The 11,033-nt window shown below is 41.6% G+C and overlaps 1 protein-coding gene across 1 annotated transcript; it reads left to right on the top strand.

Moving 5' to 3' along the window:
- The first annotated feature begins 5,221 nt into the window (after positions 1–5,221).
- Positions 5,222–10,793, top strand: LOC120698748 (dipeptidyl aminopeptidase 4-like). Its single transcript, XM_039982474.1, has 5 exons — positions 5,222–5,945; positions 7,255–7,449; positions 8,006–8,035; positions 8,124–9,236; positions 9,997–10,793. Exons 1-5 carry the CDS (start codon positions 5,442–5,444, stop codon positions 10,546–10,548), a joined length of 2,394 nt encoding a protein of 797 aa, XP_039838408.1. The 5' UTR covers positions 5,222–5,441; the 3' UTR covers positions 10,549–10,793.
- The last annotated feature ends 240 nt before the right edge of the window (positions 10,794–11,033 follow it).

Genomic DNA, 11,033 nt, shown 5'->3' with positions numbered 1-11,033 from the left:
TACTCAACAAGTTCCAGTAGAGTGACAAAGCACTCTGCCATGGTCTTATTAACTGGATAACTTGGGATAATGTATACAATTTATTCAAAGAAGTATGTATCAATACATATAATCTTTATACGATATAATTCTCCAGTCATCAAAACTCAAAAATAAAACCCTGAATGACTCATCATGACTTGCTTAAACGAGAGTCAGGGCTTTCCGATATCCCAGCATCAGTAATTTGGTGCACCTCTGAGCTGGGTTATGGATTATAAATATCCACAGGACATAAAATGTCCTCTAGGTATCTTTCAACCAAAGGTTGATTTGCATTTACTACTTTAGAAGAAAAGTCTTCTATTGCTAGCATGAATAATCCTCCTTTATGGCCATATTTCTCCCCCTCTTATTTACAATTGGGAGTTGAGTGGTTTTACTTAGTACCACTACTCTTTCTAGCACATAATTGTATTAGATTAATGATTAGTAAATGCATATGGCAGTTTATTTGCAATACTATGCAAATCAATAATTCTTTGAACTCAAAGTTCAGTTAATTTAGTACGTGATCCTGAGCTTGAAATGCTTCATGCATTCAAATATTTTTCGGGCATTATATATGGTACTTCTAATCTTCCCCTAATGCCCGGAAAAACTCATTTATACTGAAATCCAGCATACATGTTGTAAATATATCCTCTCTAAGAGATCTAGATACTGAACAATTGACAGAGATTTGAAATCTCATATTGATCCCCAGTTTCCTGTGTGAACCCATCAATGTATGCTGTGGTGGTGAGAGTGGTACGTATACAACGTAACTCAATTTTACGCAAATATGAAATCTTCATGTATTTCCACGTACTATATGCATATGGGGGATATGCAGTTAATCATAAGTCAGGAGTGTGTAAATCCACCTGACTCCAACACGAAATTGGCAATAGCAATTTACTAATAATGGTCCTGCTATGACTTAATGTCATGCTTATAGATACCAATTTATCCTTTTGGATACGTAGCTAAACTTTTGTTATACCAAACAATTGTCATTGTAGGTATAAAAGCTCAGTAGTGTTCGGGATAATGCTCATAACAAGAGGCATTATCTACCAAATGCATGGCTGAGTGTGTAAACTTTACACACTCTAGATCATCTCGTAGATGTATCTATACAACCATGAAATGCTTGAACTGTCCATACAATTTTTCTATCGGACCCATACATATTCTTTTGAATATGATCAAGGAATCTAAGATAGTCAATCTGATTTTGAGATAAGAGGGTCTTAAAATCCGTGTCCCATTGGTACTTACCGTATCCATATTGTGGGAAAATTATGACCAAAAGAATTGCTATTAATTTTTCACGCATCCCTTTGGATGAGCAAGTTGATCATTCCAAATCTTGAATGGATCAACAATGTGAAAAAAATTTATACGCAACATATTGTACGAGAATGGTTGTATGCATAATACAACAAAAAAATGAGGCTTATCTCATTTCTTATATGCCATATCCTTAGGATGAATGATAGTGGAAGAATTGAACAAACTATCAATGCATCGCATCAGCGATGACCAAAATTATTCTCTCTTCTTGTCATAAGAACCAGGAATATTTTGCTTCCATAAGTATAGAGTTTTTGTGGTACAAATGTCCACTAGGCATATATCATTCCACATTGGAATGATTCCCGTACAATCTATATATGACAAGAAATTAATGAAATTCTTATCAAATATATAGAAATTCATAAATATTGTCGAGTATCAAATCCATTAATATGATACTCACAATAGTTATGTATTGACAACAAGTGTTACAACATATTTCAATGGACAATATTAAATACTATCAATGGACCATGAGATTATTCCAAATCTCGAAGCAAGTCATTGGAATTATATTTGATGAGCTTGTTGTCAATGAATTTACGTCATCTTATGATAAAACTAGGAGTTCTTTGTTATAGAATCTTCGAAAATCCAACAAAAACAATCAACTTTCTAGAGAGCTTAAAATTTAAGATTGAAAAACCCTTCAAATCTTATGTCTTAGATCAATTTTTCCTTCCATAAGATATTCTTATCGATAATCTATATGGATATTGTTACTTAACAACAGTAAGGCACAATTTTCTTTGATCTATAATAAAGGACCCCAATCAAAGGTCATTAAACTTTTTTATTAGTTGGGATAAAACTAATATTAATGCCTATTGTCCATGTGGGATATTGATGCCATCAAGAACGAGTTCAATAGACTCATCGGAAGTCAATATCCAAAACATGTGACAAACCATTGATTTAATGAATTTACACCTAAGTTAAACTCAAATCACTATGGTGATGTTGTAATATCAAATGCAATACTTTATAGTTGTATATTTTATAGTTTTGGGTCATTGTAGGTAACCATATAAATATGTAGACCGTACAACGAATTATCATAAATTTTGTTGATACACAAGACAAATAATCTCTATGACAGAAACATAGAGTAGATCTTTATAGTAGGCAATGTAAATTGTTGCCTAAGCAAGGTCTCTGGGCAGAATAATTCGCAAGGAATTAAACGCAACCTTTGCTTAGGACTCTACTACCTTGTGTAATAATAAAACAATATGATGACAAAGAGCAATCCAAAACCTTTATTTTGATTAAAAAACACAATATAGGTAATCATCAAGTTTCGTAGAAACAAGATGTAGACCTCTCAGTAACGGGTGATTAGATCACTGCTATGGCACGGTTTCAAGGCAGAATAATTCATAAGGAATTAAACGCAGCCAATACCAGAGACTCCATTACCTTGTGTTGATTAACCAAAATAATCAAGATATTTATATTGCATTTTTAATCCTATGATCCTATAAGGATTAAAGTTTTCTTGTACTAGAGGATAATACTATTAAATTGCATCTCCATAACTAGCAAATTTAACTTGTATGTGATCTAAAAAAATGGTTTGGAGGCACCAACATACCCAACTCTATTATATAACTACAAATGCAATATATATGTTGGTGCAAAATAGGAGGTTTTGGGGCACTAACATATGCCAAGATAAATATCAAGTCACAAATGTCATATAGATGTGGTGCAAAGGAGGAGTGGATGCACCACATATTTCAAAAAATTATAATAGAATCTTCTGGTCCTAAAAATAAACTATGTATAGGAGTAAAAACTCTACCATACTAACAATGTTAGAGTGACTAAATTAGAAAATCATAGACACAGAAAATATATCTAAATATTAACATAATAAAACAACTACAATATATTATATTATAAAGACTCGTAAGTCTTAAAAATTTATCTATTTGCACTAGGCAAATAATTTGCATCGAAAGTCATTTAAACACAAAGTTTAAAACAAGCATTTATAACATCAATTATAAATGCAATATATTGTAGTGTTTTATCTAGTCTAGGAGTTAAAATAGAATAATCTAACACCTCTAATATAAATAAGCAGAACTAAATATTTTTTAAACATATAAATATATAAATATCGAGAGGTCTTATTGCAAAATTACTAGAGATAGAGAGGGGCTCGGCCAAGCCTGTTGGCCTGCTTGGGCCTGTGGGGTGTGGCCCATGGTGGCCCATGCCGGCCTGGCCGTGAGCGGCCCGTAAGAGGGTAGAGGAGCGGTCAAGATTTGGCCCCAACTGGCGCCTCCCCTGGAACCGCTGCCGCCCATCTGTTGAGCGATGAGGCGCCGCTCCGCGAAGCGCCGCCCCTTGCGGGGCGCTGACGCCACCGTTTGGGGCCGCCACCGCCTGTGCCGCGCGCCACCGGCGTCGAGCGCCACGCGGGCGCAGCACCTCCTCTCTCCTTCTCCTGTGGGGCGCCGGTCGTGGACTGGTCGCTGGCCAAGGCCGACCGCCTATTCCGGTGCCCTGCCGTGCCTCCTTTGTGCCGCCGCCGCTCCCCTTGCCGGCGTGCGCCGCTACCTCCAGGCGCGCTGGTCTTGTCTGCGCCCGCCCCCACGCGCCGGTCAAGGACCGACCACCGGCCTTGCCAGGGTGGCGTGGCCGAAGGGCCACCGGCCCGATGCGTCGCCGCCGGCCCCTTCAGGGCGCACCACCGCCACTGACGTGGAGCAATCGCGGCCTTCTGCGTGTTCGCCGCCGCCGGCCTTGCGTCGTGGCTGAGGGCCGCCGTGTGCAAGGAAGAAACGGCCGCCGAGGGCGGCCTGGGAGGGGCGAGTGTTAGCCACCGCCGATGATTATCATGGGGTCGCCGCCGCCGCCGCCGAGGGCGGTCGGGCTCCCTCGTCGACAGCGAGGGCTTTGATGGTGAGCCATCCAGCGATGCCGACAACCAGTGAAGCTTCTGCCGCGAGCACCGGGGAAACGACGGCCATGGCGGTGGCGTCCAGTGCAGGCGACGAGAGGAAGGACGAGGGATTCGTCCCGAAGTGCAAAGAAATAAAAGTGTGGCGAGTCCATTCTTACTCAATTTCTGCTGCTCTTGCCTACTCGTGAATTCCGGCGAGTTGAGTTCTCCGGCGAGAACTCCCTGGCCTCTTTTTGCTTCTTCCGCTCAGTAGAGAGTATGCGTGCATGATAACGTAGGGTGACACAATGACTGTGAATGGATGTGTTTCTATTGATTGATTGTTGTTTATATACAAGACCAAAAGACAAGGGCCCAAGGGACAGGTTCCTTTGGAATGACCCCTTCATGAATAGTAACTTTCTAGTGACATCATAATGATGTCATTAATTTAATTAATTACTTAATTATAGAATTGATCACTAATTCCTAATTGCTTCATAACAGTTTAGAGCCTAACCAAGTATCCTTCCAAAATATAGTTTGTGATCCATCTTTAATAAATCTATCTATATCTATTGGTAGGATATAATATTAACTGATATTATATAATTCATTAATTCTTGAAATCTCGAACATATCCCCACGACATGTTATGATAATAAGAAAAACAAACACGCAATGAACGAGGACTCTTGCAAGCACGATTCATGCACCGAATTTCACATGTCGACGAATCATGGAGCCTTTATCCGAGCCGGAGAAAAGAAAATTTTCTCTCACTATTATCCCAGCGGAAGCAGATAGGATCGGAGTCAGAGACGGACGGAGTCAACCACCCAACGGCAACAAAAACTAATCCACCGATTGCGAGAAAAATACTGAGAAAAATCCTCTGAAAAAGCGAGCAAAATAATCGCAACAAACTTCCAAATCCCTCCTTGGAACATTCAACAACCAAACCCCAACGCAAACCCACTCACTCATCCCGTTCCTGAGAGCGGCGCCCCCCGATCTCTTCTTCTCTTCTCTTCTCTTCTCTTCCCTTCCGCATCCGCCGGCCGCTCCGGGTCCCTCCCCCGCCGGAAAGATCCCGGCTTTCTTGGGTTCCCGGCGAGGGTCAGGCTCCAATAAGCAGGAGTGCCTCCCGGCGGCGGCCCCGCGATCGATGCGATCGGTCGACGCGGAGGGGGCGGAGAGGTCGTCGGATCAGCACAACCACAAGAAGCCGCGCCTGGAGACCGGGGCCGAGATGCCGCTCGCGGACGCCCTGTCGGCCGGCGGCAGCGGCGGCGGCGTGGAGGCGGCGGCGGGCGCCGACTTCTCCGGCATGGCGGTGGAGGAGATCGTGCAGCACCCGCTGCCGGGCTACGGGACTCCCGTGGCGCTCAGCTTCTGCCCCGACGACCGCCGGGTGGCCTACCTCTACAGCCCCGACGGCACGCTCCACCGCAAGGTGTACACCTTCGACACCGCGCAGCGCCGCCAGGAGCTGCTCTTCGGGCCACCCGACGGCGGCGGGCTCGAGGAGGGGAACCTCTCCGCCGAGGAGCGGCTGCGGCGCGAGCGCGCGCGGGAGCGTGGCCTCGGGGTCACGCGCTACGAGTGGCGCGCCCGCCTCTCTGGGGGCCACTCTTCTCGCGCTGGCATTGTCGTGCCGCTGCCGTCCGGGGTGAGTGAATTCTTCAGAAGCTCCTAGTGTTAGTTCTTCCTTGTGTCATGTCTTCTTAGGTTCAGCTGAATTTCAGAACAAATCAATTGTACCGAATGCAATGCTTTTATTAGACTTGTTGGGGAAAAAAAAACACCCCTGCCGCATGCATTGCAACAGGATCCAAACATTACATAGTACGAAATGTATTGAAGAAAATAAACATAGTACGAAATGAATGCCATAGATTCATTTTGTGCATTTGACTAGAACTATGTGACATTTGGTTCCAAAAGGAAGTTGCGTTTGATCACCCATTGAATCATGCAAATCGAGATTGTACTGTTCTAGTTCAATAGAAGGGATTATGATGTTTCAACTTGCTTTTGAAGATCATAGTTTGAATTCTCATTACGAATCATACTTAATGGGCTCATAGACTTAGGTAAATAGCCCTCTCTTTGGTGTGGAGGGGATATAATGGAAAGGTTGCAATGTTTTAGTTGAGCGGAGATTTAGGCGGCCGTATGGTGTCTGGACTGCCAATTATCCATAGGGGCAAGTGTGTTGTGAATTGCCCTTGTTTTCTGGATGTGGGTTTAACTGGGAGGGATGAAATTGCAGATCTTGTTATCCTTTTAGGGATACTGTAAAACAGAAGTCCAAGTCCTTTGGACATTTATATGGCATTGTAGACTTGAATTTAGAATTGAATCAAAATTGCACAGTACACCTTGAGTTAAAGTATGTCTAACTGTTTATCGCATGCATGTCGCAACACTAACTTGATTACTTGATAGCTTTGCACACCAAATATCATTAAATAAAAAAATACGTGTACGTTGATCGGGTTTGTTGTATTACCAAATATAGCTTGTTGTTGGATCGATTACTAATCCAGTTCTATGAATAACTTAATCCAGTTCTATGAATAACTTACATTACTGCGTTCGGCTGGTGGTTTACCCTCCAGCGCTACAGTATTTCCCTCTCACATCCCTCCAGCTCCAGCCTCCAGCCACCAGCCAGGTAACAGTATTTTTCTCTCACAGCACTCCAGCTCCAGCCTGCCGAACGCAGTGAGTGATAGTTGTTGGTACCACTCATGTTTGCTGATAGTAATGATAGTTTGTATGCTGAATTTAAGAGAATCAAATTTGGAACCTGCTCTACTTTTTTTTTATGTGGTTAATTTGTGCAAACGTTCTTGTTTTGAGGATGTTATTGTATTGAAATAGTGTTAATTATTTTTTAAAAATGTCTGTACATCTTCAGTTACACTTTAGTGCATCAGAGATATATTTGACCGTACTTCCTCCTTTTTCAATAGGTTTACTTCCAGGATTTGTCTGGCTCGGAACCAGTCCTGAAGCTGCAAAGTTCCCCCACATCCCCAATAATTGACCCTCTTCTATCTCCAAACGGCAGCATGATTGCATATGTTAAGGATGATGAACTGCATACCTTGGGTTTCTCTAATGGAGAAACCAAGCAATTAACTTTCGGTGCAAGAGAAAGTAGGAAGGTATCTCCTTACAAATATGTATATTCAGAGAAAGTAGGAAGGTATCTCCTTACAAATATGTATATTCTTAATAGAACAATATTATTTGAGCGTTAGCCAGCATTTTGCTAAAAGGAAAGCTTATCTTGTTGACTTATCAGAAGCTTTTGAGTGCTTCATTTTTAGCATGATCAATGTTACTATACTTTGACTTGAAGTTTATTTTGACATTTATCATAACATATAATGCATTCTAGTTCAAATTCATTGGGACAATCTCTGGGTAGTATTTTTTAATTAAACCATCAAACCACTGTAGTACCGTTACTGAGTACCAGGGCCTATTTGGCACTGTTTACTCTTTAGTTAGCCACCAATAAGCTTTTTCTTGAGCCAGAGAGCTGGATTGTAGTTGTTGTCTTTAAGCTTTAACTTTCCTTCCACAGGCATTCTACAATAGTTAAAACAACACCTAGTTGTTCCTTTACTTATTTGTGATGTTTGAAAAAAGCTCATGTTTGTATTCTCGTTCATGCTACTTTAGAACCTGACATTTGTGTTTATTTTATCTTTTCAGATCCACGGACTTGCCGAGTATATTGCACAGGTGCTCAACTGCTCATGACAATCCATCCGCATTGGTATGAAATTACTTCAACTGGTGCAAGCTAATATTTTCATTTTTGATATTTCAGGAAGAGATGGAAAGGAAGATGGGATTCTGGTGGTCTCCTGATAGCAAGCACCTTGCATTTACTGAAGTGGATTCAACTGAGATTCCACTGTATAGAATTATGCATCAGGGTAAAAGTTACGTTGGTCCAGATGCTGAAGAAGACCATGCATACCCCTTTGCGGGTGCAGCTAATGTTAAAGTGCGACTTGGTGTTGTTCCTTCCAATGGAGGAGAAGTAACTTGGTTGGATCTGCTTTGTGGAGATCCACATGGTCCCCACAGTGATGAAGAATATCTGGCTAGAGTCAACTGGATGCACAATAATGCTGTTGCTGTTCAAGTTCTTAACAGATCTCACACAAAACTTAAATTGCTTAAGTTTGATATTAATACGGGTAAAAGGGAACTCTTACTAGAAGAACAACATGATACATGGGTCACATTGCATGATTGTTTCACCCCGCTAGACAAAGGAGCGAATAGTAAACATCCAGGTGGTTTTATTTGGGCCAGTGAAAAGACAGGATTCAGGCACTTGTATGTTCATGACAAAAATGGTGTGTGCTTAGGGCCCCTTACACAAGGTGAGTGGATGGTTGAACAAATTGCTGCTGTCAATGAGAGTAATGGGCTTATATATTTCTGTGGCACACTGGATGGACCATTGGAGACAAATTTGTACCAAACCAATCTCTTTCCCGATTGGAGCCTTCCCTTGCAACCCCCTAAAAGGTTGACTCATGGAACCGGCCGGCATTCAGTAATTCTTGATCATCAGTTGCTGAGATTTATTGATGTATACGACTCAATAAAATCTCCACCTGTGATCTTACTGTGCTCTTTACTTGATGGAAGTGTAATTATGCCCCTGTTTGAGCAGCCATCGACAATTCCGTCACTTAAAAAGTTCCAGCAGCTGTCTCCGGAGATAGTTGAAATTACAGCGAAGGATGGGACCACTTTATATGGCACTCTCTACCTGCCTGACGAGAGAAAATATGGGCCACCTCCCTACAAAACATTGGTTAGTGTTTATGGTGGCCCTGGTGTTCAGCTTGTTAGTGACACATGGATGAGTACAGTTGACATGAGAGCTCAATACCTACGAAGTAAGGGTATACTAGTTTGGAAGGTAAATGTTCTATTATTGTTTCTTTTGGAGGTTGAGCGTCATTTATCTTTGGGAGGTGGTATGTTATTAATTTAGAAGTTCTTCTATGAGAATTGCATGACACATCTCTTAGAGAGTATAAGATGTTCATGGACCTTAGTAACAGAAGGGGTGAAAAAAAATTGCTTTAGAGCCAAAGCAAATTGTCAGGTATCAATTGAGGAGTTGATAAATGCCATCAATGTTGATAGTACATGTCCTACAGTTAATCATGACTTATGAATGTGACTTCCACTGTATTCATAAAATTTTAATTTATGATACACTATCCTGACGCACCCACCCACACTCAAGAAAAACAATAGAAGATTCAACATGCGAACTACATTTCGTGATGCACTATTTGCACATTGGACACAAATGATAGGCTAAAAGTTTATTGTTGTATAGTTTAATTCGTTTGTGGATAAACAATATTTGCATTAAATCATTGAAGGCACCTTTATATTAAGAAATTGTACTCTCAGCTGGCTAGCAGCTGGGTATCAAACAAATGGAATCCGAGTCGTTTCCTTTACAGCAATCTGTACACTGGAAAACTTTGCTAGTGCTGCTGTTTTAAACAAATTCAGTGTTCACAGCTGTAGTGCAAGCATAGTCACTTGTATCATGCAAACTTTTGGTACATGTAGCATGGATTCTGTCATTTATCTGGATTAATGCTAAGTTCGTGACAATAAATTTATATAATATTTAATGACTGACACTGTTTTTCTTGCAGATGGATAATCGTGGATCCGCAAGGAGAGGGCTGCATTTTGAGGGACAACTAAAGTACAACATTGGTCGTGTTGATGCTGAAGATCAATTGGAAGGGGCCGAGTGGTTAATAAAGAAAGGCCTTGCAAAACCTGGCCATATTGGTATATATGGTTGGAGCTATGGCGGGTTTCTGTCCGCAATGTGCCTCGCAAGGTTTCCAGATACATTCTGTTGTGCGGTGTCTGGTGCTCCAGTGACGGCATGGGATGGTTACGATACCTTTTACACTGAGAAGTTCATGGGTCTCCCCTCCGAGCATCCCGATGCTTATGAGTATGGGTCGATCATGCATCACACAAAGAACCTGAAAGGGAAACTGCTCCTCATCCACGGGATGATTGATGAGAACGTGCATTTTAGGCACACAGCGAGGCTTATCAACTCGCTGATGGCGGAGGGCAAGGCTTATGAGATCCTCCTCTTCCCTGACGAGAGGCACATGCCACGCCGGCTCGGTGACCGGATCTACATGGAGGAGAGGATCTGGGATTTTGTAGAGAGGAGCCTTTGAAAGAACGCTTGTATAAATTCAATTGCCCATTGTGGGCTGGGATTGGGATGTTTTTGGCACATGCATTCAGTTCTTTTTTCATTCCCACCTGTAATTTATCTACAAGCGAAGTTATTTTGATTCTTTAATCTGCTATGGACGGTTGGCAGCTGCTTGGGTGCGTTTATACAGGGTTCAAAATAATCAGACCTTGCTGTGTTGTGGTATACCTGGTGAAGTTTATTTAGTCTGGTATAGTTTTTCTTTGGAAAAAGGAGAAAAATCTGTTATCTCCATCTCCCATATATTTAAAATGTTTCAGCTAGTACAAACTTCTGTTTCTAAATATTTTAGATGTTTGATCATTTTATTTTGGATCCGAATACCTGGCACTACACTTCCGAGCATACTTTACCATTTGAGTAAAATGCATCAGAGGTTTATAAATTTGTAAGGATGTATCATATAGGTTCATCAACTCCGAAAGTGCATTTTTTGACCCATAA

Source organism: Panicum virgatum, chromosome 1K (genome assembly GCF_016808335.1).
Source record: "Panicum virgatum strain AP13 chromosome 1K, P.virgatum_v5, whole genome shotgun sequence".
Taxonomy (NCBI): domain Eukaryota; kingdom Viridiplantae; phylum Streptophyta; class Magnoliopsida; order Poales; family Poaceae; genus Panicum; species Panicum virgatum.
This window is presented reverse-complemented; position numbering and strand designations above follow the sequence as displayed.